This window comes from Grus americana, chromosome 6 (genome assembly GCF_028858705.1).
Source record: "Grus americana isolate bGruAme1 chromosome 6, bGruAme1.mat, whole genome shotgun sequence".
Lineage (NCBI taxonomy): Eukaryota > Metazoa > Chordata > Aves > Gruiformes > Gruidae > Grus > Grus americana.
Genome location: NC_072857.1, coordinates 6527392 through 6555129, shown reverse-complemented (window position 1 = coordinate 6555129; position 27738 = coordinate 6527392). Strand labels below are relative to the sequence as shown.

Below are 27738 nucleotides of genomic sequence, written 5' to 3'. Positions count from 1 at the left end.
GAGTGGCTCTACTGCAAGCTAACAAATTGCTTAATGCTCCAAACTGGAAACTGTTCATTAATAACCAAAAGATCTTTTGGCTCAGCTGGCATTCAACTTTTCTGATTGCTGTTAGTTTGGGTTTTTTTTTCTGAGGGTTTTTTCAATACCCTTATGGAAACTGTACTCAAGTACTACAAGGGTGTCTTTCAAGGAGTTGTGAAATGAAATTAAGATATTTGGCTGAAATTCAGGACCACTTTCTTAATAGCAAATCAGTAAGTAAACTCCCTGGGGCTTAAAAAAAAAAAAAAAAGAGAATGCATATTATTTAGTTGATTTTAAATTAACCTTTAAAAGAAGTGCTAGAGTGGGTAATACCAGATGGCAACAGTTCCATTTCCATAGAGAGGTACATTGGAAGAACAGTCACCTCCTGTCCCAGCTCACGGTTTCCTGTACATGTAGGTAATTTAGAAATTTTTCATACATGAATGTTTACACAATAAGAAAGAGTTAAGTGAGTTTATATTTTCATTTTTCTACAATAAAAATGAAAAGATACCAGACTAGTGTGGAAAGGGTTAACTTTTGAGAAAGCACTGTGACACCTCTTGAGACATGTGAATGTTAAAGAGCACCCCAGAATACCACCGAAGGCCGTGCTAAAAACACTGATGAACACCAGCAGGAAAGCAAAGCCCTTTCTCTCAGGTATTTTTTAGGTTTTGGCTTCTCACAGTCAAACTAAAGCTGCTGTTTAGCAAAGTTAAGACCTTTGCTTTGGATCAGTCAGGTACCCCTTCTGTCCTCTTGCTATAAAAACAACCCCCAAGCCCTCCTCCATCTCTCCAGTGACCCTGAACCTGAAACAATCTCAGTCCCTTTACAAAGGACTTTTACAAGGTCAAGAGTACAAAGTTTTTTTGGTCAATTAATAAACTATTTCAGTTCACAGAAAGAATGTATGTTAAATTGAGCAAAGATCACCGGAAGTGCACAGAGTAAAAATGACTTCAATAAGTTTCATAAAAAGCATCAATCATCAAAAGTTCACTAAGAATGATCTGAAAACATAATGCAGTAGATGATACTCCCACAATTTCACATCTGATGGTTCTCGGCTCAAAACGCACTGTGAGCGAAGAGCGTTTGTTTCTGCAGAAACCCACACCAGAAGGCAAGCAGGCAGTATTCCTGGCTATTCACGATTTGCAATGGTGAGAGAGAGAGACAACTGCTTTGGACTAATTTACATTGAAGTAAAATTCATTGGTATAGGTTTAAGGAAGAAACCCCAGTTTTTTCCCTGTGCATCAACTCAGCTGAGATGTTAGATGTTGTGTGTTATACTAGATGTTAGATGTTGTGTGTTATACTAAAGGTAAAAAATCTTTTAAAAGAAATGAAGAACTTATGCTGCAGTTTGAGAGGAGGAAAAGATAAAACAGGCAACCCCCCTCAAGACCTGCTCTTCACTGAAAGGCAGTGCTTATTGGCAGCAAGACTTCCATTAAGAATATATTATTCCTAATGCAATTTACATTTCATTTGATTCTTTTACCAGAGCGTCCAATGTTGTCTCAATACCAGTGCACTAATAATGGGTGAAGAAATGGGTAGACAGGGAAAAATACAAAAAGCTATAAAATTGCACTAATTGTTCTGTCTGAAGTGAGCATCGTGAGTGAAATGTAACTCTTGCCAATTTGATTTTTTTTTTTTAATTTGTATTTTTTTCTACATTCTATTATAAACACCCATTTTGGTGTCTTTTTAGAATTGGGTTGTTTTATAGCTATTTTAATTGCTTTTCCATTAGTCACCTTAGCGATGTGGAACAAATACTTCAATGAGACCTAAGCTGAGCAAATGTCTCTTCAAATTCGGTTGGCCCTTAAAAGCCAAAGATGCGCTTAGAGTTGTGCCTTGATTGCTTGAACATATGTATCATGTGGAAAGAAAGAGCTGCTGCTTCTTCTGGATAAGCAGTCGGGACAATCAGGAAATCTGTCACCTCTTCCTGAAGTATTTAATTCATCATGAAACAATCTTGGCTATTTGTATCACTCATAATCTACATACAGTTTGACTCGTACAAATGTTTGTAAATGAAAAATGAAAGCTACAAAAACTTGCTGAATTCAAATTCGGTTTCTGCCTTACTGACTTTTTAACAAATATTTTTTTCTGCTCTTGACAAATACAGGCAACGATAATGAATAGAGGATAAGCGACAGACCTACTTCCCAAATTAGATAAGTGCCTGCCAAGCTCTTTCACCTCTTCACCCAGGCATCTGTGTGGGCAGCCCAAGTCATCTGCTGCCCAAGCAGGAGTTTGTATTTTGATATCTAAACTAATTATACCAAACGCTCTGGTGTAGCCCCATGTACTTTCTTATCTATGTTCGGCAGCATGTCATGGAGAGAATGAGCAAAATCTGAAACATGAATACAAGAGCAGGTGAAATGAAAGAGCACTGAGAACACTTTGTGAAGCCCCTATTCCCCTAACACTGGTAGTGAAAAAAGCTTATGTGAAACTCTGCTCATTCCTGTGAAAATATGATTTGAAGGGGGAAGAGATTCTGAAAATATTAAACAGTGATATTTCCAGAAAGAATTGTTTTGATTTTTGGTTCTGAAAAACCTTTTACCTACATTTTAAAAAGCATCTGATAACCTAACCCAGAAGATCAATGTTGCAGTACGTCTTATCAGGAATTTTCTGGAGCACAAATTTTTGAACATCTGTGGAATTCATTTCAAATCATTTTTTATGTGGAAAAGCTCCATCGTTTTGTTCTCTGCGCCACCGTGTAAGGCCAGCTGCCTTTGAAACCGAGCGCTGAGCTCTGCCTTCCCAATTCATTCAGCAAAAAGATCCACAGGAGAACTAGGATTCGGGCTGGACTGAGACGATTTAATTGTCCGTTCGCTGCATAGCCATGAACCTGTTTTTTCTGCAGGGTTTGAAGGAGAGGGAAGGGGCAGAAGGCTTACAGGTGCAGAGGTTTTCTTAAACCCGAGCGCAAGGAAAGAGACATTCTTTGTGTGTTTTTGAGAGGAAAAATAAGAAAAATGGCACAGAACTCCTCAGGGCTGAAAGGCAGCACTCGAAAGCAAACTGCATTTTAATACACCTGAGCTGCAAGGAAGCTATCCTAGTTACGCTGGAGAAACGGCTCTGTGCACGTGCAAAATTCTAGCTGTGCTCTTGGGCCAGGAAACTCAAGGGTGTCTCCCTCTCGTATCCTTCCTTCGTGAGATGGCATTTCATCGCACAGGTGGCAGAGTTCAGTATCTCCTTAGAGAAGTTTTGGAGCCCTAAGCAGAGAGACTGCTCTCCTGGTTCAGCCTCGGCGTCTGCCCGCTCTGATGGCTCCTTCTCCAGAAGGAAGGCTCAAGGTCCACCCCAGCAGCCGACAGCCAAGCTCTGCTCGACAGAGCTCTTACGCCAATCTCTTAAAACACAAATCCCTATCTATTTAAAATAAATTACTGGATAGAAAACATGCTCCGTCAAACATCTTTCTGTTTTCCCTAAGCCACGTGGCAGCACACGGGGTACAGACAGCTGTGGGGTGCAGGACAGGCAGCAGCGCCGCAGTGAAGCGAGTGCTTTACGCTTTTCTTTTTTACATGCTGCAGTTTTCAAAGCACATCTGCAGTCTTTCTACCATGGCAATATGTTTTTCTCAGCTATGGAGCCTTTAAATGATCTCAGTCTTAAAAAACCAACCAACCAACCAACCAGCCTGCAGAAAATAACCATACAGGCTGAGAGCAAGACCAAGGGTAGCAGGAGCAGGGTCAGTAAGGCACTGATTTCCTGGAAATATTTAGAAAATAGGTGTCCTTTTGTGAGCAAAAGAGGCTAAAACCAGAGCAGAGGACCTGGCATGAGCAGGTACTGCACATGCTCCTTCCTGCAGTCATTCAAGGCCATAACACCTCTGCTCACGCCGTGCCAGCCCTCACCTGCTGCCCAGGAGCCGCAAGCACCAGCCCTGCAAACAGGGCGTCAAAGCTGTCTTTTACTTGCTGCCTAATCAGGAGTTTGAGCTGGGGTTTCCAGAAATGAAGTACTAACGATTAACAATTGATTAGTACAACTGCATCAATCTCAGGTGATTACCCGGAGAAGTGATTGTAATTTGCACTTTCAGATTGTCTACAAAGACACCTGGTTTTTACTCATATTGTTTTGGCTGCTTTTTTCTTTTTTTTTTTTTTCCCTACATGACTTTAACGTGAGTATTTCTACATGCATTTTTATTTCTGAAGGGAAGCAAATCGTGCTTTGCATTTCAATTTATCAGGACAACTGATTTTCTCCTAAATAACTTCTTAGAAACATAAGAAATTCCTACTTTCACTTGCCATCTTGCAAACGGCTCATCGCCAGCCACAAAGTGCACAGCCTCTGTCTCTGTGATGTTCAGGAGAGGAATCTGGCAGTCAACAGCTTCAGAGCTGAGAAAATCTGCTTTTGTGGTTTCTTGTTCTCTTGATATCCATTCGCCATTGAGATGCTACAGTGAAACAGAAGGAGAGTGCAGAAACTGAAGGCTCATATAAAGAAATTCCAGTTGTCGACATATGTTTATATTTCTAATTAATAATATAAGACATTTCCAGACAGCTTATTTAAAAGAAACGATGCTGTTAACATAGCCACAGTAAAAAGCAAGCCGTGCTCATCTGTGCAAATGCATAGATGCACTTGCACTTGGGATGAGCAGCTGGGATGAGACAGGGTAACGTGGTGGAGCCATGTTGTGTTTGCTCCTGGAGCTCAGCACCCAGGTCATTGCTCCTTGAAGGTGATGTCTGCTGCTTATCTAGATGAGCTGCACAAGACATCACCGCTCGTTAAGAGCTTGCGGAGCCCTAAGCAGGTATGGCAGGCAAATCTCAGCCGTGCCTCATTAACGTATAGGCACTGATTGAGAATCAGGCTGAACATCTTTGATGAGGTGGATTTATGAAATGAATCAAACCCTTCATATCTGAGTATGCTGATACACCAAATAATTCATTCCTAGCATTACCCATTTATAGTTTATGATAAAATTAGTGTTAGCAGAAGAGATGGGTTTAATACCAATTAAAACTTCTGACTTGGTATTGAACTATGACTAAGAAAATTCAGTAAGAGCCTCTGTAACTATGTTGAGGAAACCTTATATTTAACCACAAAACTTAGCATTCAAATTTGTTTAGGAAAACCACCAAGCGTACCGATTCCAGATGCACAAAATGAGAAATAATATTGTGATTTCAGGCTTCACCGGACTACAGTGTAGTTGAACCAAACAAGAGTTAAACAAAACCCCACAGAGGAAATTAGCAATAACGCATAGTTGTGCATTTCCAAGGAACCAGTCCTGGAAAGGGCTGAGCCTCTTCAGCTCCCTTTGTTCACAGCAAATGTATTGGCAATGCGTTTTGAAGGTATTTGCACCCCACTGTGGCAGAGAGAGATGACGGCACTCGGCACGGTTCAGGGTAAAAGACTTTAATATAGACATGTCAAAGTTTGACTGTATGATCAATACTTTACGAACCCATGGGAAGTTGCTTACAATTAACCTGGTGACCTCGCAGTGCAGGTTGGGTGACTCTTTGAAGCCAAGGCCAAACACCCGAATCCTGGTGCAGTCGGAAGATCGGACGTCGCAAAGACCGCCGTTCTCTAAGCCTGTGATTTCCAAAGCTTGTTCTGAAAGAGTGAGATAGATATAAAGCTTTAGAGAGTAGTACTTACATGCTGTTCTGTTCTGGTTTATCAAAGATTTTTTCGTTGTTGTTCCTGGTTGGTTTGGTTTAATTCTTTTCCTTGGGGGTCTTCCTTGCTCCCCTGTGAATTTCTCGTGGAAAGAGGATCAGCAGTTGTCAAAAAGGGAAGCAGTAAACCCCCACTGAATAACTGCTCTGTGCACCCAGCACTGCAGGATGTATCAGCGAGCGTTATACGGCTCATGGAATCAATTAACTGAAGCTGCAGGTTCATGGTAAAAGGTCTTCAGTGGTAACACTTCTGCTGACCCAGGTAACAGGATGGGATCACAGCTGAGAGGACAGGGTGTCATACCATAGAAGATGACCGTGCCACCAGGTTCCTCATAATGTGAAACAGCAGTACAAAAACCAGTCATTTTTTTTTTCCCCCCCCGCCCAAACCTATGGATGCAATAAAAGTAATGATCCTCAAAGGAATGCTTGCTTGTGAGGGTTAAGTCATTAATGGGTGGCACTCAGCTCCGCACAGTGTCAGCACAAATGTCGTGCACCAGCTAAGTTTCACCTAAATCCCATTTTGAGGCCTTAAGTAGGGCTTAAGTGACGTACAGCCTGTGCTGTCCCCCTTACAAGGTTGAATTTCACCCGTTACTGTTTTTCAAATGTTTTATGATTCTCAGGTAAAGGTTCATTTGTGTTCTGCTGTACTTTAGGTATTCACTATTTAAAATTGCTCATTGCTTTCATCTTGGGGTTATTTTTATGGAGTCAAAATGCAAGTTCATTGGATGGCAGAATTCACATCTTTACTTTAGAAAAAAATGTAATTGGGCAGATATTTACATCGGCACTTGGATAGCACAACACTCAGAAGGTCTCTAATATCTTATGTCAATAGCAGAAACCAGTCATGATCATGGTTTCTTATTTTTGTTGATAATATTTATAGTTCTAACGGTCAGGAGAAGCCACTACGATGACAAATAACACAAAGCAGAAAATTTACTTCTTGTTTCCTGAGCAACACTTAATAGCAGGGGCATGACCGGGAGCCCTCGGAGGCATGTTGTGCACCAGCACAGTGCAGTGCGAGTTGTTCTCCCTGTTGCATGGCAGGGAGAGGCTGCTTAGCTTTTCCTCTTCCCTGCCCCATCACCACCACTCTGGCAAAGCAGTATTGCCCATCAATTTTCTCTGAGCTGTAGCTTGTCTCTGAGAGAAGCTGTGTTGCCTAATATTTTAATGGTACATTGGTTCAGCTCCAATTCAAGGGGCAAAATGCCCTGAGCTGAGCTGATAACCTTCCCCAGTACCACGCTGCTCCTTTAGGGCTCTGCCATTGAAGCTGTAACTAGGATGAATGCAGTTTAAACACTGCGATCCCACCAGATTGCAGCCCATAACAACATAGCTGCATGACTCTCATTTTTCCAGAGAAAGGAAGGAAAGCAACATAAATGTGAAAAATAGTGAAAAGACTTTTTCTATACTTCTGAAATGCTTTTAGCTTTTCTTTCTTTTCTTTTCTTTTTTTTATTATTGATTTTATTGCAGCAGTATTAGCAGCACTGTTGGACACTGCAATATTTACAAGAAGAGAAATGCTTTACAGCTTATCAGCATTCATCAGTTAGTTGTGGATTCCTGTAATGTACAAAACTATTAGTCAGATGTAGTGAATGGTTTTGATAAATTGCCTTCTTCTGTGGTTAGTGCATAAAAATTAAAAAAGAAAAAATGCTTCATTATGTTTTTCATGAGATTTTAATAGTTAGCCCCCCTAGAACTGAGGTAGCTGGGATTGCATTAACATTTTCATTATCATTGCAGATTTTCAGGCTTCTGTGGGCGAAGTAAAATCTCACAGCCAGGGAAGGAGTGAGGCACAGGCGTGTGCTCCTGCAGCCGTTGCTCTTCCAGGAAGGCACTCTCAGGTTGGTTGCTTGTCGACGAGCCCCGTGTGCTTCCCTGAGGGTTTCCTTACATCTTTATGAGCTCCTGACACTACCGCGACACCATTGTGTCAGGGCCAGGGCCAGATTATCCAACCTCGACGCTTTTTGAAATGACTTGCAGCACCAGCACGGCATTTTGTATTTATTTCTCTCTGTACACACTTTTGCACGGCATCTTTAAATTGATCTAAATCTGGAGGAAATATGTCGCCATATATGCTCTGGATATCTTCTCTCAAGATTTGCCATGTTGTGGGTTAATCAGGATGAAAATGAGATTTCTTTTTCTGCTGAATGGGGTGAAAGGTTCATGGAAGAAAAACGTGCCTTGTGTTTTCTGTAGTTTGATGAAGGTGGAGAAGAAGGAGTGTTGCTGTTCGAGAGGGCTTTCTTCTGCTACCCCAGCCGTCTTCAGCCGGGAGTACTCTAGAGGGAGGGATGAGCAGGACGGTTGTGTGGGAGACCATGGGTAATTTAATGTTCTATTCCTTTATTTCTAGCTGAAGATGTAGTGCTGAGGAGGTGGTGGAGTCCCCATGCAGAGTTTTAGCAAGGCCTTTTGGAAGAGGAAGAGGGAGAAAGTCTGATGGGAAATGAAAGTGATTATGAGTCCTTTTTAAACAAATGGATACTAGACTTCAGACCTTAGACCTCAGTATAGGCAGTACATCACTTTTGAAAATGGTCATTATTTTTCTCCAACTGTTTTTTTAAAATGAGATACCACATTTAATGGGCGCAGGAATTTTAGGCATTTTTTTAATGTGGTTTTCTGTCTGTCTTTTCCTCTGCTTTCTAGTTTGGTCATATATTAGCCAGTTTCAGCCAAACACGGAAGGTTAAATCTCAATGACGTTAGCTTCGGCGATAGCTGGGTACTCAACCCACATGGATCCTGCTCTTGCTGGGGGGAGCACAGCCAAGGTTTGGCTGTTGTTCATCGCTCCCCGTGTTAGTGGGTGGGTAGTTAATGAGCCTGTGCATGGCACACGCTTGTGAGCCCGGGAGGTGGAGACATAGACAGGAGCAAAGGAAAGAGCTGGGAAACATCACAAAGGTGAGAGTAAGGGCAGAAGTGCAGATATCCAGAGAAAGCAGGACAGAACGTCCTCCTCCTCTTCTCTGTACGGTCTATAAGCCAACAATGTACTTTGACGTTTACTGGTAGACTAAAGCCCGAAGCTCAGGGTAGCACCTGGGGCTCAGACGGGTGGCAAGGTGCAGTCACCTGATGGAGGAGGCTTGAAGGAGCTGTGTGTTCACATCCACTGGCTCAGACATGGGCACCTCGATGCATCTCTATCGCCTGGTCCGCTCACACACCAGGTAAACACATCTGAAATGTGTCTGTTGGTAGAGCATCGCATTGGGACACTGATGAACAGCAGAAGACGTTGGGGAGAAGAAGTAAAAAACCCTCAGGTTTTAATAAAGCTGTCGTGGGATAAAAAGGAGAGAGGACTCTGGAGTTGAGGGTTGCATCTAAAAGGCCTCCAGACCTCAGGCCATCAGACAGGAGTAAGGGATCTGTCCTGTTTGGTTTGCAGTGCTTGCGTTGTGCCTCCCTTGAGAGAAGGGACCCTCGCGGTCCCTCTGCTTCACCCCCAGCAGGAATTTGCAGGAAAGAATACCAAGTTCAGAGCTGCTGGAAGTGCTGACAGTGTGGTTTCTGTCTGTAAGCATTTACATGAGTCAAACCTGACAAGGAGAACAGGCTACAGAATAGATTTAAAAAACCCCTGCATAAATACATGTTTGGTTTTATAGATATTTGTTGTAGTGTATTATGTAAATAATAAGTATGCACAAACGTCGAAGTAAAATGGAGACAGTTGACACAATATCGAGAATCTTGCAAAACTACACTTATTGAAGTCTTACTGACGGGTAGATATGGTTCATGTTGATTTTCCACTTTGGGTTAGAAAAATATCCTAGCACAAATAAACATTCTTCTGCAGTGTTTGAAAACTACACATGCAACTGTGGGCTGGAGCAGCAGGCCTGAAATTAAAACTGGCAAGAATTTTGTTCAAATGAAGAGAAGGAAATGCACTGCCCTGCTTTTCTTGATCAGGAAGATAAATAAAAAACCTAAGTCATGAAAAGCAAATCAAGAACCATATCATAAGCGCTGCGTATGGTCACAGCTTTGCTGAAGTGCAAAAGAAAATTTTCCATATTGTCCATTTGCCCTATCCTGGAAATCATGCACCTGGTTGAGCAAGCCGGTGTGTCAGAGCTTGCCGGCATGCTTGTGGACAGCCGGCTACTGCAGCTATGGGGGTTCTGGATCAGAGCAGACTGGTGCTTAGCCATCTCACAGCTTGGACACAGCAAGTCTGAATCTGCCTCCATTCCAATAAATGCACAAATATTGCATTTCTTTCTTTTGTATGTAGGGTTATTACAGCAGTGGTATACACAATTATTGAATGCGTTGTTATTCTGGAACTCATGGTATCCATAACCAAAGCTCATTTGAAAATCCTTCCTAAGAAAAAGTATTAGCAGCTGTATACTGTTTGCCAGGATTTTTGCACATTCACTGATTTCTAGATGAATACTGTGTTTGTCCCCGCTTCCAAAACCAGTTCTCAAAGAACCAGAGTTTGTCATAGTACTGAACTATAGACCTATGATCTTGGGCTGACATGGAGAGAGTCTGGTCTTCTGCTTTGAGGGTCTCTGGTAGCCAGGATGGCTTGCAGAAATGAGCCCTGGGAGAGGATGGTGAAGGCATTTTGCAAGCACTGACTGCGTGTGAGAAATGGACTGGCCCAATTTCACACTGAAAGCATCCATGTGCTGCAGCAATATGGTAGATTATTTTTGCTTTAGAAATCTCACTATGACATTTTATGTCTATTTCATCCCTCTATTTTTACAAGGCTTGCTAGCAGTTTACTTTAGCAACAGAAAGGGAGTGCACTGTTAACTACAGAATATTGCTTTTTTTCTGCATGGCCTTGATAGGTGGTAAAATGTAAGATCTGGTTGCGCGTTCATGGCGTTTCCTGGCATACATTCCAAAGCAGGTCTCAGTTTAAGTCCCTCAAGGTCCTTCAGGACAGGACCCCCGGCAGCACCTTGCGGGTCCCCACGAATGACTGCAGTGATGCTGCTCAAAGGGATTGGGTCACAAGGGTGCTCGTGGGTGTTGTCATGGTCCTTCTGTCCACACTGGTATCCACTTGGTTGGGTTTAGTAATTTTCCCATCTTTACAGTTACTGAATTAGAATAAGATCTGGTTATTACATCTGGGGTTTTTTATTCACGATCCGTTGAACATTCTGAACTGGTAGCATGTGAGTTCTTTACACAACATAAAACATGATATAAAAGCGTTACAAGCTTGCTCTGAATTTTTAGCTTTGGTCAGTTTAAATCAGACCTTTTAATGTTTTGCAGATTTTAATTCTATAGCTCATAAACTATCATGAATTTGTTATTTATCAGGTGTGCGTGTGTGAGTATTGGGGGAAGAAGGTTGTTTGTTCAGAGCTTTTTGTTTTGTTTTGAATTTAACAAGATTTAAGGCTGAAATTTCTTGCTGTACCTGCAAACAGCATGATGTAAAGGAGTTACAGGCACACATCTGGAGTGTCTGGCTTTGGTCAGTTTAAATCAGACCTACATTTTTGTAAACTTTTCTAGCATTTAATTCTATATACTTCAGCAAATGGTTTTGTTTAGCTACATGTTTCACTGAACTGCTTTCACTGCTTTGCATTAAAGCAAATAAACTAATCACCAGAAAAGACTAATCTCCCTGATCTGATTTGCAGGGAATAGTATGGATCACTGAGCATGCAACCTTCCATGTCCCTTATCATGAGGATTTGATATCCTTTTAAAATTTGGTTTCTATTGACTTTGTAACTATCAAGCTAATAGACCTCTTCCCGCTCAGCCAGGTCTGGGCTTTGAATGGAAAGAACTGGGAGTTAAACCAGTAGATTAAGGCTGGTATTGATGTTTGCCTTTTCAGATGCGTTTATTGCATCTGCACCATCAAAAAGCAAACTAAAATTGCTATGAAACGAAGAAAAGCTTCAAAACTAGCACGAAGCTTGTCAGTCCCTGAGAATTACCCACAAATGCGTTTTATGTGGCTGGGAGAAATCTGTCTCTGTCGATACAAACCAGAGTACATAGGTGTCAGTCTGGATGCGTCAATGGTAGGTTAGGTTCACAATTCTGTTTTTCTTTTGATTCTTGACTATATTTCTTTTGTAAATGGTGTATTTCTTACTAAAAGTTTTGTGGCTGGAGATGTTTGTTCGTGCTAAAAGCACGAGAGTGATATTTTCAAAAGCAGATAAGTCCTATGTTCAAAAATTTATGTTTGGATGAGTAATCTCAAAGCCCTGATATTTACTCATTATGCCTTTTGTAATTATGACTGCTATTGTCACTTTTGGTTTTAGCCTGAAAAGAATATATTGGTGTAAATTTTTATGGCCCAGATCTGTAGATGTTAAGAATAATTTTATTCATATAAGATGCCATTATTATTAGGATTCATAGCTCACTCAGACGAGGACCACTCCTCTGTAGATGTCTGGGAGAAAGAAACGGTGTGTTTTGTAAATAAACATTTTAATAATTTTTTTTTCCAGCTTGCATTCAGTATTAAATCATAAATTGGTTTAACTAGGAAAAAAATTAATAACTGAAACCAATAATATCTTGACTTGCATAATACATATTTTCATATTTATTTTTAATCTGTTCTCCAATATTATCCAGTAAGCTGAGGAAAAAAAATGAAGTGGAGATAACAGGTCTCAAAATAAAGGTTTTCATTTTCAAGAACCTCTTTTTACAAAGTACTGATATCTTAGTAAAACTTCTTTAATGTCAGCTTGAAGGAAATAAGAATATATTCTTAATATCTTTAAGCTCTGTGTAAAGAATGCAATCCCAGTGGAATGGAAGCAGCATATTAAAGTGTGTTTTATATTGCAGCAGTGTATAGAGATCTGCATGAAGTAGTCCTTGCTTTACAGAAATTAATACTGTAGAAAAATGTATTCGATAGAAACAGATGAGTTACCTTCTAAACTATAATATAACAACACTGCCTTACTGTCCATCAGTTGTCAAGTGAACAAGTACATAGTCGAGGGAACGTGGGGGGCATAGGCGAAGGAAATTTCCAAACCTCCCTCAGTTGCCTAGATAAGAAAAACCAACATTGTGGAATGGAAAAGGCAATAATTAATATGAGAAAAAAAGAAAAAGAGAAGAGTGTTTGTAAAAAGACACCTAATTTTTTCTTGGTAATGTAAACTTCATCAAAGTAATAGTAATTGTGACTTTGCTAATATTATGTCCGCCAAAGCCAGTGGAATTATTATAATGAAGAGGAGAATTAAGCCAAACAGCTTATTGTTTGAAAAGGAAAAAAAGCTTTTTAAAGAATAATTCCATTTAATAATTTCTCTTTTTTTGTAGTAATAGCACTCTGTTTTGGCAAGAATAGTTTAATAGTAGTAAGTATGGTGTTTGCTCTTCTCACAAGCATGTTTGACTCCTTTTGAAATCCAATGTTGAAAAACTGATACAATTAATTTTCAAAGTGTATTGCATCCTCACTACCATATAAAGTGTTTTGCCACATTGGCTAAAAGTTTGGTTGTGTTTTTTCTTTGTTTACTAATCTAAACAAATTTTAAAACTTGATCAATTCCTCTGGAGAGGATCAGACAGAAATTCCGCAATCTCAGGTAACTTTATTTCTAAGGCCCTTATGGTGATATAAAAGGTAATTCTCCCTTGAAGGTCTGGTCACACCAGCACCACGGGCTGGTCGCTACCACCTTTACGTACAGTGAGTAGTATGCTTCTTTGTAGATATCTGGGTGATTTAAGAAATTCATTGTTTTTCTTTGAAAAGTCTAGTATGCATTTTTTAACTTGTATAGTCTAATTTGTGCACGGAGAGCTTCTATTGACCCAATACACCCTAATGGGTCCGTCTGCGCTGTTGTGACGTACCACGTCAGCAAAACACGTGTTGCATGTGCCAAAAAGTATCCATTTACTTGACAGACTAACAGCCCTTAAATAATCATTATGGCACGATGATCTGGAATTTAAAGGCCACTGAATTGATAGAAGTGGGAGAAACATATTTATTTCAAAGTCAGTATGTTCACGTACAAAATCTCCAAAGCAGATGTTTGACCTAGAGAATGGAAACACTCTGTCCCCTTTCACCCGAGGATTGCCAAACAATTTAAATCTTTCCTTTAAATGTCTCCCTCATGTTTTGGCCTTGAAAACAGAAATTAAACTTTAAAATAAAGCACAATTATATAAACAGCGAGATTTCTATAATGCATATTTCATCTTCGACTGGTATGACTGGCTCTGAGCTTACTTTTCCATAGGGGAGAGACATCTTTGGTCGGAAGACCCCACCTGAGGAACTGTAATAGCTGACCCTATGCTGTGACTCAATATAATTATTTTTTTACCTAGTCGGTGCTTTGTTTAATATTATTTAATTAAAGCACATGTACAAGACTCAGCCCAATGCAGTATGATAAATTCAGAAAGGTCTGTATGGTCATTCTAAAAATAACAGGGTGCAATTCATGTAGCTGCTGTTGCAGATGCGCGTGAGGGACTGGTGTGGTTGTGGTTCACAGCTCTGAAAATGCGGCTGGGTTCACAGAACTTCTTAATAATGTTGCTGAAATGTATTTTTATGAAAATGGGACATCCGTAAGTGTGTTAGGTAAACGTTAACTTCTCACCTTCTCACCATCATTTTTGCTCTCTTTGATTTCTTTGCCGGCTATTTTTTTCCCAGAATTTTCCACACAGAAATTCAAACTGCAAGTGTCATTACTTCACTGAAACTAATTTGTCCTTATTATTCCTCATTACCTTTTATCTTGTAATTGCTCTTTAGAGCTTCATACAATCTGCATATTACATCCTTCTATGTGTGCTTTACCGGTCCTGATTTTTTTTTTTTTATAAGCAACATGGTCAATATATATAAACGGTAAGCACCAACCTGATTTGCTATCTGCGGTAATTGGATTCTGCATTTAATTACAGGTGGTAATGACATTTTAAGCACCTTATACAGGTGTTGGGGGGGGGGTTATGAAATGTTAAGCAACATTAAGAAAGTCTAAGCTTCTGGAGCATTGCCAAATTTCAGAGGTGCCTTTCAACTCCAAATTGCAGTTTTCATGTGAGGATAATTATAGCTCTGGCCACCTGGACGGCTCCTGTTGGAGTCAGGCAGAGCAGAGGAGTAAGCCTGTCTGCAAGCCACACTTCGCATCTTCTCTCTTTCTACATGTTTTCATTTAAAATTATTCCAAATATGTTATGGGTTATATTCTGATCCCTAAAAATACTGCAGAGCCATCTTTTTGTGTGTGTGTGCTGGTCAAAACCAGTGGCAGAGTGCATCATCTTCTATTGGCAGTGTAGCTGAGACTGGGTGACCTTGGAAAAGATATTTGAATTATGTTGATGGCCTCCTTTATCTTGGGGGAGTTTTAATTCATGTATATAATTCCAGCCTGAGAAAATTAGATGGAGATTTGTTTTGGAGCTAATGGGAAAATATATGGCCAGCAAAAGGAGTTGCCTTCTCCTTCATTACTCATGTAGCTTCTCCTGGAAAAGAGCTTTTTCCTAACAATCGCATTTAAGAGTTAGCATTTCCAAAATCAACATACCTTCTTCTGTTTCTGTGGTCCTGTCTTTTTAAAAGAAAGTGAAAGAGACAGCATTTCTATATGTCCTGCAGAAACCTAATTCAGTTCTTAATTTCTCCTCCTTTTCTTCCCTTCCTACAGAACCTCCGCTTATTAGTACAAAAGCCCAAAGGCTTATCCCGCCTGTGCTTGCACAGTGCTGATTGCCAGGTCAGGATGTCGGAGCTGCCAGTTAGGGGGCTCAATCTGTTCCCATTGGAACACGCAGCTCTGTTTCTGAGATTGATCTTAATTCTTCATCTCTAATAGCCTTTTCTGGTGAGAAATCCTGGCTTTAGTGACATCAACAGGACTTCAGTTCTGAGGACTTCCAGTCTTTTGAGCTGCTATCTAAGCAGCACATCATTATTGTGTGATACAGTAGTACTTTTCCCTGCAAATAGGTGTTACATGACATGCTGTCTATGTAGAACATTTCTGCCTATGGAACACATAAACAAGCAAATATCTTTAAAAAGGTTGTGAATTAAACTCAAAAATCAAGAACAGCTAAAGCTGAAGCTCACATTAATACTTATCTTGCTTGTCTGTACCAAATTAACTAGCTGACCTTTTCTAAGTATTATAATGTCAGAGTGATTGGCGTGCCAGACCTAAGATTTTATTTCTCCTTGTAGGGGATCTGACCTCTGGCTGGATATATAGATCTGCTTTACATTGCATTTCCAGGATCAGGCACTTTTGTAGGTACACGATTTCTGTATTTTTGTATTTAGAGAAAGAATATTCTGGATCACTCATCAATGAATTCATAAATAGTGTGTAATACATGGAGCTCGTTGCAGTTCATCACATTGATTCACTCTAGACCGTGGTGGTACTTTTCCCTCTCCATAATTAATGCTGAAACCAACTTCTTGTAAAAAGTCTTCTCTTACTTTCTCTACAGTTACGCCAAAGACAAAGTAGAAGGTTCTGCAAGTCAAGTGTGCTGCTTGTTACCTTGGTTTTGCTTTAATTTTTCTGGATTTCCCCCCACACACCATTTTTCCTCAAAGTCAACTTGAACTTGAAATGCTTCTCCTTCCCGTTACCTCCGTACCAGCAGTAGAAGGGATGGACTAACCCGGCGGGCAGGTCCCGCTCACTGCTGGGCTCTGGTGTGGCTGGCTGAGCCATCACCCTCCCAGCACGTACTGGCGTTTCAGCGGTCTAGTGTTAGTTGGCATCAGGATATCCGGGAGAGGAGGAGCAATGAGTACCAGAACACACGTCCTGTTCTTAATTTCTTCTTTATCAAGTATGCTTTTACGTGTGATATCAAGAATTAAAACCAAAATTATCCAGATTAAATCACTGACCCTCCTATGAGGACCTAATACCATATCAAATGCTTCTCCAAGGGATCCTAAAGCTGGAGAAGGTTACTCCAGGGGACTGGATTCAGACCCTTGTGTTTTCAATCGCCCTGCAGACCACAGCTTTCCGAAAGCACTACAGGCAGCTCAGTTTCTAGCGTCCAAAGCTCTGACTTTGGGCTGCTGTAAGACAAGCATAAGCTTTCCAAAGTAAATGAGATACTGTGGTGTCTTCAGTAAATTTGGTCAGGAAATGGATCCTTTTTATTTTTGGTGTCTTCATTTTTGGGGAAAAAAATCCAATAAACCAAACCAAATCCAGCCAAACAACCCCCAGATTTTTATATTAAAGAGGATCCCTTCTTTAACAAACAAACTCTCAAAAATGTTAATGGATTTTTTTTTTTCATTAGTCTGTAGGCATTTTTTTTAAAGTTATATTTGCTTAGGCAGTTGCTTTTTTTTCCGTTTTAATGAAAAATAGATTGCAAAATATTTTGACTAAATATATTCTTTAGGATGAGGAGCATACAATTATTTGCTAAGTAGTTTTATTGTCTACAAGGATATTTGGGAAACAGCAGTTCCTCTTTAAGATCCTAATTTTCATGCATAAAACAGCTCAGAGGTTTCCATGGGCTGAGGGGGTCTATCCCCATGAACTGTGCTGCATGATAGATTACAACTAGAAAAAAAATCTATGTTTTACAGAGAAGATTTTAGTGATTTAAGTTAATTCCTTTAGCCTTAATAACAGCCTGTTGTGACATTTTGATTTTATTATTTTTTTCATTTTTCTTCTGTACAAATGTGTAAGTTCCCAGTGTATATTCATAGTGTTGCATATACCATGAGTGATTGCTGTCTTACACCTCTGGAGATGGACAGCTGTTGATGAGAGGGCATCATATCATCCCACTAGTATGGTGGAAAAAAGAATGGCAAATGTTCTGCCGGTCAGGTGCACCCTTGGGAAGACATGCCCTGCTGCCATGGTTTAACCCCAGCTGGCAACTAGCACCATGCAGCCGCTCACTCACTCCTCCCTGCCATCCCGCAGTGGGATGTGGAGGAGAATTGAAAAAAAAAAAAAGTAAACCTCACGGGTTAAAATAGAGACAGTTCAATAGGACAGCAAAGGAAGAGAAAATAATAATAATAATGATAAAAGAATACACAAAATGAGTGACGCACAGTGCAATTGCTCACCACCCATTGACCAATGCCCAGCCCGTCCCCGAGTAGCAATCACCCTCCCCGCCAGCTTCCCCCAAGTGTGTATACTGAACATGACGCCATGTGCCATGGAATACGCCTTTGGCCAGTTGGGGTCAGCTGTCCTGGCTGTGCCCCCCCCAACACCCCCAGCCCCTCGCTGGCAGGGCAGAATGAGAAGCTGAAAAGTCCTTGACTTAGTGTAAACACTGCTTAGCAACAACCAAAGCATCAGTGTGTTATCAACACCACTCTCATTCCAAACCCAAAACACAGCCCTATACCAGCTACTAAGAAGAAAATTCATTCTATCCTAGCTGAAACCAGGACACTTATGCATCAGAGAGTTATGCCACTACCTTTTCCTGAAGAGAAAAAGAAGTACTGGTGGCTCAAAATGGCAATTTCTACTACATTTTCATTTAATGCTTTCTCTTCTGAGCTTCCTTTACTTAGCTAGAAAGCATTTTTCTCCTCAAGTAGTTATTATTAATGTGTTCTGTAGGTTTTCTTAAATAAAAAGTAATATTTGTACTTAAAGTTTACACCCACAGAAAATATTTTACAGGTATTAGTTAAAAAAAAATGCAAGTCCTTAGCTGCAGTTAAGGTAATGTGGGTTGTATACAGTGTGATAGAGAACAAGGGCCATTCACTTTTTAACTCAAATATTGTCCTTGAAATGTTGGGAAAACTGCAGGGGAATTTTGGAAAAGGGTCTTCTGCCTTGTATTAGGAAAACTGCTGTCAGTGTTAATTTTGTCAAGACACCAACCAACTCACTCCCAGCAAATGGAGCAGTAAAAACAGCATGGGAAATTTATACTTTCCTAATTGCAACAGTGCAGCTCTTTTATGGGTCCAATGCCAAGGTCACATCCCCCAGGGACCACACTAAGTACGAGGATGCTCGTGCTAAAAACTCAGCCTCGATGGAGTGACTCTCACCTGGGAGCCCCGGGGCAGGATTCCAGGTGCACCGGAGGGAACAGACGTCTGCTGGGGGGAGTCGGGATACTTGTGACTCTTTGGAAAACTGGAGGGGATCATTTGATGAACTGTGAACTCTAATAAACCAGACTCCCAAAAGAGAAGTGATTCGAAGCAAGGACGAAGTACCGCATACCGAAAAGTGAAGCAAAGGCAGTGAGAGATGGACGAAGCAGCCCGATCGAGGAGTGGTAATGGCTTACGGTGTGTTTGCCACAGCTGATGTATGTTTGTTTTCCGCTTCTCACCTCCCTGTGCAATCTCAGGCAGCACTCTGTACTCTGTCCTTGTTTATATTTGATGTCGCAGCAAGAAGACAAGGTGCCATTAGCTTTTACTCGAAAGGTCGTATTGAAGTTACTTTCCTCTAATCTGAGGGATTTCAACCATAGCAGAGTAAAATACAATTTAAAAATCTGGCCTAAGCAACCTCCCTAACCCAATCATATCACAAAGAAATGAAGTTAAACATTGAATTGTATATTGGACAATTACTGCAAAATTGCGCAACTCACTTTTCAGTCACTGGTGTCAGTTTTTCTTTGTGCGAAACAGAATGAATTCCTCCAAATTTAGGAAATTATCCTGAAAATTTTAGCTTGCCATTAACAAAAAACAAGTGTCAGGATATATTTTACCATTGATAAATCAGCGCGCTGAAGGTGTTTATTGTGAAGCACGTGGGTAATCCTGTCTCGGCTAGCAAATGCATTGGGGTATCAGATGCGCCGCTGAGCTCCCGGGGCTGGATGGAGATTCGGATGTCTCAGCTAAGCCATGGCGACTGACCCTAGATATGAGCTTTACCTGTCCTAAATACAGAATAATGTCCTAAGCATCGTAGGAAAAGGCTTTCCCCCACATTTGGGATGGGTTAAGAGAGCAAACCTTGTCATTTCAGCTTAGCTGAAATACTGTTACTTTTTAAGCTGCAGAAACTCAACTGTACAGCTGAGCCTTAAGTACCTTTTTGTAACTTCAAGCATAAGCTTATGTGGTTTGCTGAGACAGGGCTTACGTTTTGAAATTAATGCTAACATTTATGCATGTGCTTAGTTTCGAGCACTGTCAGTGCTCACACTGGACTCGGACTTATCCATTGAGGTGTAAAGAAGAAACAAACCCAGTGGGATAGTCTCCTGTGTAAATGTAATTCATAAATATTTGTATAATCAGGTCTGCAGGTTCGAATGTGTCCTGTAGCTATTTTATGTCTTTGACAATGTTACCTGTTCACTTTGTCACTTTTAATTTTTTTTTCTTTTTTTGTTACTAGTACAGTGTTTGAAATTAATTTTCAAATTTTATTCTCTGTTGATCAGGAAAAAAAAAAAAAAGAAGTATCTATACAGTGTTAACATGAATATTGACCACAAGGTGAACAGGATCCTCTTTTTTTGTCAGAAGCTTGCTTGTCAGCATGCTGGTGATAGATCAGATGTAAAGAAAATCACTTCTGCAAAACCAATTTGCTAAGGGGCTTGTAAAATCCATTTTTAAAAAGTTACTGAGGCGAAAAAGTGAAGGACCAGCCAACCAGATATTTTGATCGGCTCTTCAAGGTCAAAAACTGATTACTAATTCATCAAATACCTTACTGGTAGCACTGTTTGAAGAGCAAACAACTCTGTGCAGATGTTCTACCTAATAACTCTAATAACATGGAAAGATGGGTAGGGTAGGAACAAACAGAATTTTTTACTTACTTTTGGCAATTCTACAATCATAGGAGCTGTGGTCTTCAAAGCACTGGCAGCCCAGTTCAGTACATTGTCCATTGCCGTTACAGAAAGCAGGACACCGGAGGACGGTGAGGATTTCCTCCTGGGTAGCAGATGGCTGGTTTCCTACGTGAAACACTCTGTTTCCTAGCACTCTTCTTTCACATTCATTTTCCAAAAGGGCTAGCAGTGCCCTCACCCAAGCCACGTCATCTTTGAGCTGCAGATCTAAAAGGCATATATCAATTGCCTCATCCATCTGTTTTCCAAGGAGCCCTTTACACACTAAGCCAATGGTGGAATTTGCAAGAATTTGGTGGCAAATCTGACGAGCTTTGGCAGCGGTTAGGCCATTAGGAGTGGGCCATGCCAGTGGAACTTTTGTCCGAATCCCTTCAAAGTAATCTTCTGGGAAAAAATATGCAAAGCTCTCTGAGTCTCTCTGGCTCGAACCATGCAATGGGTGAAAGGATGAGTATTCATAATAGTCTCCTTGCCTTTTTTCTCTCCTTAGGTCTTCTGTTGGTTTGGTAGAGTTAATGGAACGGGTCTTTTTCATGGAAACACTGTGTGCGAGGGGTTTTAATCGATCCTTGGAGCTACCTCGCTTTTGGACTGATTTAGGTAGATAGCTTTGATCAAAAGACTTGGTCAACATTTTTTCATCTTTTCTTAAAGTAGACTCTATTTCTGAGTGAGTGACAAACTCTGACGTAACATCTAGATATGGGATTGCAGAGGTGTAATCCACATGATCATAATGGCAACCAGAAGACTGAGGGAAAGGAGTCTGGAAGGCATTAAATGTGTTTACCATGGGCCGGGACTTAATGCTCTCCTTCCGACATCTGCAGTAATTCTTCCTTTGCATCCCCTCAGAAGGTGCTGGAGTCTTGTCAAATAAACTCTTCCCTGGAGGTATTCTGATTTAAAAATAGAAAGAGATTAGAGGGAGGAAACTTTCAACAAATTAGTCTACAATACCAAGTAAACTTTTTTTCCCTGAGGCTAGGGAATGTATAAATTCCCAATCAGCCAAAGTGCTTAAGAAAATGCTCAAGTTTAATCTCTGTTTTCTTTAGTCACTTTTGGACTGCCCTTCTTGAGTTGTCCTGCACATTTTTTAGCACTACATTGAGACTTTTTAGTAACAGATGCTTAAGTGCTTTGCTGGAGCGTTGCCTAACTGCTTGACTTCTCTTTGTAGAACTTTTTCTAAGGTGCAGGTTACCCTTTGCATCTTGCACATGAAATAATGCCTTGGCTTTGTCCCTGGTGTGACTCAGATACAGCTTGGAGAATGATAAAAAAGACGTATTTGTTTCAAATGCTTTATTATGAAAATCATCTTTGTCTATTTGCTTGTGCTCTCCTTACCAGCTGTTTCCTCTAAGACTTGGATCACTAAGGTTTTTCTTTTAAATGTTTTTTCCTTTAAATTTTTTTTTTTTTAATGCATGCCTCATTTCATTCTTTTCTTCTAATGGAGCTTTCTTTGAGCTTTTCCTTTGACACAAAGCAGTTTTCTATTGATCATAGGGCTAGGCTATCACATAAGGTAAGGTGATTTTTCCCCCCCTTTTTAATTTAGTCCAGCTTTAATGATGGATGAACTTCTAGAGAGTTCAGTTTGAATAAACAGCCATGATTAAAGTTTCTTTGGAAATTTCAAGAGCACAAGATCTCTTATTGATCTCATTTTGCAGCACAAGAGGAATCCTGGAGCTTCATAGAAAAAGATTTCTTATCCCAATAGTTGGCATCACTTTATTTCCAGACAAATTTGAAATTTCACCAAAAATTTAAATTATTTTAGCATTATTATTTTCTTGCAGCCAGAATGTAGGGATTTCAGGAAAGTGTAAGCATTTGCCCACATTTTGGAGCCAGACGCTAGACACTGTTGTAGGAAGTTCAAGTGCCTTTATCCAATTTTTTCCAATATACATTGAAAATGGCATATATAATATTATTATTTTTATCGATACAATACTACTTTTAAATAAAACATCACAGTGACACAGGCAAAATGAACTCATTTCTCTTTCTGAAACAGGAGCCCAGACATTTACAAAACCAATTTACCCAATGCGCGGGCGCAGCAGAATACGACGTGATACGACAGGAGGGCTTTGTGCTTGCAGAAATGCACAAGCTATTCTGTGCTTTCCTACAGTCTAGGACAATAAACGATATTGGGTGACTGAGAGAGTACTGAAACGACCTCTAGTCCATTGGAGAAGGCAGCTTCGGTGTTCGAGTGGGTGTCCTGCATGTCGCTGTCTCTCCGGCTCTGCATGGTGGTGCTACCTGCAGCTGAAGCTGCCCAGACTTGTGTCATGAACTAACTGTAAACCTAAATTAAGGCAGCAGAACTAGCTCTTTCTTGGGGAACACTACAAAAACCTAGAAACTTTAGGTAAATAGCGCATATTTAATAAATAAATAGAAATCACATAAGCTGGTCCAGGGTCAGGACAGAAATGTAAAACAAAAATGAAAAATTCAGCAAAATTAAAATCTTTGACCTTGGTATTTTATTGAAACAAATTGCTTTGTTATTCCTATGTGAAACCAAATACCTTCCTTTGGTCAGCTCTGTTCAAAGGATGGGGTATATGTTGTGGAAAGGCTGGAGCCACTGAAAGCCATTCTTCCTCGCAGGCAAACACATACTGACAGCACCTCAGTGAGCTGGGATGTGCCTTCTGTCCCCCGCATAAGATGACTACGCTATCATTCCTCTTAGCTGCCATTATAATCAAGGAAGAAGTAAAGACAAGCTTTTCAAACTGAGTTGGATGCTATTATAGAGAGAGAGAGTCCAAAATTAATAGCATTGCTGCTGATTTCTTAAAAGATTTGAAAAGCAATTTGAAAAATTTATTTTACCTACTTAAAATATATGTTTTAAAATTCAGCTCTTCTTTGTCTGGATGCTATTTAAGGGCTGTGATGGTCTAATGTTGTTTTATTGTTTAAAAGTGGCACTGGAAGGCTGATGTTCAGAACAGATCTGTGCCATTCAGAGCCCTGCAGCTGCTTGAGAGAGGCGGGAGCCAGGGAAGGAGCTGAACATCTGCCAGATGGTGAGCACTCAGACTAGCTTCAGGTGCTGGAGAAAACCTAACGTGCTTTCAGTGTTATTTAAAGTGAAATTAAAAACAGCAGCTGAAAAATCACCCTCCAGGTTTTGTTTCTTACTGCATCATTTCTCTGTGGGTGGAACAGAGACCGATCCAGTCTCCTCCGGAGGTGACCTTAGACTTTCCATTGGCTTAGTTAGTTTTTAACCAGGTTCTGAAGGGTCCTTGAGAATCCATCCCTGGGAGTACTGCAAGGGGAAACTCATCACCCCTCTTGCCCTTCTCACTTAACAGGAGCTTCTCCTCCTTTTCCTGAAGTATCTCCATCATATGCGCTGAGTGCTAAAAAACTCTTCACTGCTTTATAAGTATTTACCGTGCTTCGGCTTCTGATCTTTCAGCAAACTTGTGTTGAACAGGTCCTCCTAAGGATCTTGTTAGCCCCTCTTTGGATAGTCAGCAGTTGGTCGCTCTTGCACCAAACTATTTCTACATTCGCCTTCCCAGAAGCAAGCCCTGACTGATCCTCACAATATTAAGACGTTAAAGATGGCAGTTGACTTCTAAATAGTACAATTTGCAATGACAGGTCAAGATTGCCATTAAATAGCCATTATTTAAGCCCATTGAATATAACTAGAATATTGCAGAGGTGCTTGTTAATTTTCTGAAATGCAATAGGTCTAAAATCCTATGGGATTGTGCTAAATTCTCATGTACAGATTAAGTGGTATGTTAAGGTGGTTCACCTTATTTTTCTTTATTTCTAAAACATATTTCAGAAACAAAACTACACAGTCAACCAAACCCATTTTGGTTTTGGGAACCCCTGTTAGGCACGTTTAGAGTTCAGCAACAGGAATTAAAATGTGAGATAGGGATAGGGATAGGGACATGTCAGAGCACCAGACTCCTGGCTGTGGTTCCAGACCACCTGTCTCATAAGGTGCAAGTTTTTAGAGCTCACTGTCATCATTAGTAGACTAGATATTAAGTTTTAGCATGGAACATATATCACCACACTCTGTCAAATTGCAACATTTAATCTATACTCACATATTGTAATTAGTGTTCGGGAATAAAAGAACAAGGGAAATACCAAACCCTTAATTAATCCCTATTGTCAGTCACCTACATTTTCTAGTGTGGGTGAGAAATGTATTTTTTTAACAGCTGAGTGGGTTCTTAACACAGCTGTTAACGTGACATCACTTCTGAATATAAAACTTTTCTCTCAGTAACTGCTTACGTGTATTGTGCTGGCTGAAAATTAAGCCCCCGTGCTATTTGGATGGTGATGGGTCTCCAGGCTTCCCTCACTAGATTAAGCAGATCTCTCTGTCAGGTCATTAGGGGAGTACGTAATGAAATAAACCTATCAACACCCTTGAAACTGTGCTACGGAGCACCTCCCGGGCCGGGATCCTCTCTTGCTTTGTACCTCCACTCCTCTATGAAGTCTTCCTCGGGCACATTGCTGAGGTCGTTGTGACCGATCCCGTCAAAGAGGCCACACAAACCTCTGGTGCTGTTGAAGTCGCTGCCCGGCGTCCTCACCGTCAAACCCATTCCCCACTCGCTCACGTCAGCTCGCACAAACGCTCCCGAAGGGAACAGGATCTGAAGAGGCAGAAGAAAACTCAGTGGGTTGAAGCCGTTACCGAGCTTTTTATGCAATAAAAAATGTCCCTTTCTATAAATGAAAATATCAAAGTAGGGCGTTGGCAATGGCGGGGGTAATTTAAGATCACTTAGATACACTATAAATATTTATTCGTGCAATTATTTAGGTTGCTTTCAGATTCTATGGTACTAATATCTGATAGCATTACATAAATATGAAACTGCACAAGTACTTTCTTTTTAAATTAATAAATACATCCATTGAAGTTTTCCCACTGGTAAGTAACCAGATAATTTTTGAAGTGACGTCCATGACAATAAGGCCACCCTTGTGTCTTTGCCTGGGAAATCATTTCTTTTAGATAAACTGCCAAGTCTGAAAAACAGCTTTCTTCCCTCTGAAAAATCGTTTCATTGTCCAAGGCTGGATTACCTAGAAAATGATTGTGTTTTAAAGTGGATAAAGCAATTTTCTCATTAAAGAACTTGTGGTAGCTTACACTGACCTTTAAAAGAAAAAAAAAATCTTGAGGTCAAGACAAAGAAGTAACTGTGTGGATAATGGATTTTTCAGATTGGTGTCCCAACCAAATAATAATAATAATAATAATAAAAAAATCTGTTCAACTGAAATGTGTTTTTGTTTGTTTGTTTTATTTTATGGGTAAAATGAAAATGATTTTGAAACTGATCTGTGCCAGGAGTGGGAGCAGGAACACTCTATCCTGATAAGTAACCTTAATATTTTTTTTGATCCAAAATTAAATGTTTTCAGTTAATCTTAAAAAGAACATTAAATAGTTGGAAACATCCCATTACAAAAATTTCGAAATAATTATTTTCCTTTTTTTAAGTGACCCCTGCCTAAGTAGAATTCATTCAGCCAAATAGTGTCCGTTGCTTTTCTTTCTTTCTTTTTTGGTCCCGTATAAGTTCCTCCCTACCAAACCTATTTATATCTGTGAAGAAGCAACTAGCTTATATTAGTATTTCTGTGCTGGCATCCAGAGTTTACGTTTTGGCTGCACTAAATAATAACCTTGCCCATTTTAGCTTCCCAGTCATCATTTCAGGCATGAGAATACTTTCTGAGGAGCTCTCCGTGAGTGATCTCCTCCTCCAGCTGAGCGGAGCAGCAAGGTGCCACTGATTGCAATAACAGTCAGGGACACTATATTTTCAACTCAGTCCCTCTGTGTTTTGATCCGGGCATTTAAAGCATCTTTTTTTCAAAAATTATTGGCCTTGGTGAATAATGGCAGTCATCACATAAAACCAGTTCTTTGAATACATCAGAAAGTCTTGTCTTGTCTGTACCTCCACCTTGGCTATATGTATTGCTTCCCAAGGTAAGTTTAATTAAAAAAAAAAAAAAAAAAAAAAGATTCCCCAACAGACAGCTCAAATGACCTGATGAGTTAATTTTTTCTTAGTGGTTTAATAGGGAGACCAGGAGGACTACAGTTGACACAGCGGTGGGTAGGATTTGATTTCCTTCTTCAGATAAACCTGTGCCCTCTAATCGCATGCTTTACTGCAGGGAGAAGCATTTCCTACAAGGCTGTGTATAAAATCCTTGCAGTCAGGACTGCATGAGCTGCTTCAGTCTTCTGTGCTGTCAGGAACAACACTTCCAGGTGTGGATTTATTTCAGGAATTCGGAGGGCTGTAACCCTTTCTCCTCCTTTTCATCTGCCACTAAGGACCTAACAACTGCCCAGGTTTTCTGTAACTCGCCTGGACTTAACGCTGCTGATTGAGACACTGAAGAAGCTTTTTTGAGACCTCAGTTTGCAGAGATATATAGTGATCGGCTGCTGCCTCGCACAGAAAAAGAGAGTGACTTAACCCCATTCAAAGCATCAGCCTTGAACGGCACGGAGGAGCCAGCTCCTGCGCTGCACGAGGTTGGCGATGGTCAACTGCCGAGCAAATTGGGATGCACCGTGCACAACCCCGTGATCACGGACCGTGTCCAGTGCTGCACAGCTCCTACAGATTCCTGGTCAGATCAGGGCAGGATTCATGTTTGTGTCCCTGGGGGTGTCCTGATTTGTTTCACCGAGACTTACAGGAGGTGTAAATGAGAATAGGGATTCCTTGCTAAGATTATTCTAGTAATAAAACAGTAATTATATTGCATTCAGTTGCAAAATGAAATGACTGCTCGCTTCCTGCTTTTTCTCTATTCTATAATTAACAGTCTTTCAATTACTACCTTACTAAGATCTATTCCAAGTGAGATCACAAGGAGAGCCAAGCACAGGCACTGCCTGCATCATTCTGGCTCTGTTGTTGACCTATCTTCACCCAAAACGTTTCCTGGCAATAAAACTTGATGATACAACTCTAGGATAAAATTATCTTCTTGG

At 40.4% G+C, this 27738-nt stretch overlaps 1 protein-coding gene across 1 annotated transcript in view; it reads right to left on the bottom strand.

Annotated features, from left to right (window-relative positions):
- LOC129208032 (von Willebrand factor D and EGF domain-containing protein-like) overlaps positions 1-27738 on the bottom strand; it is a 184253-nt gene that overhangs the window by 78713 nt on the left and 77802 nt on the right. The window contains exons 10-13 of the mRNA XM_054830120.1: positions 25185-25363; positions 20643-21580; positions 5570-5706; positions 4355-4516 (exon numbers count right to left, since the gene is read on the bottom strand). Coding sequence (XP_054686095.1) covers positions 4355-4516; positions 5570-5706; positions 20643-21580; positions 25185-25363 — 1416 coding nt within the window. The remainder of the gene's footprint in view (positions 1-4354; positions 4517-5569; positions 5707-20642; positions 21581-25184; positions 25364-27738) is intronic.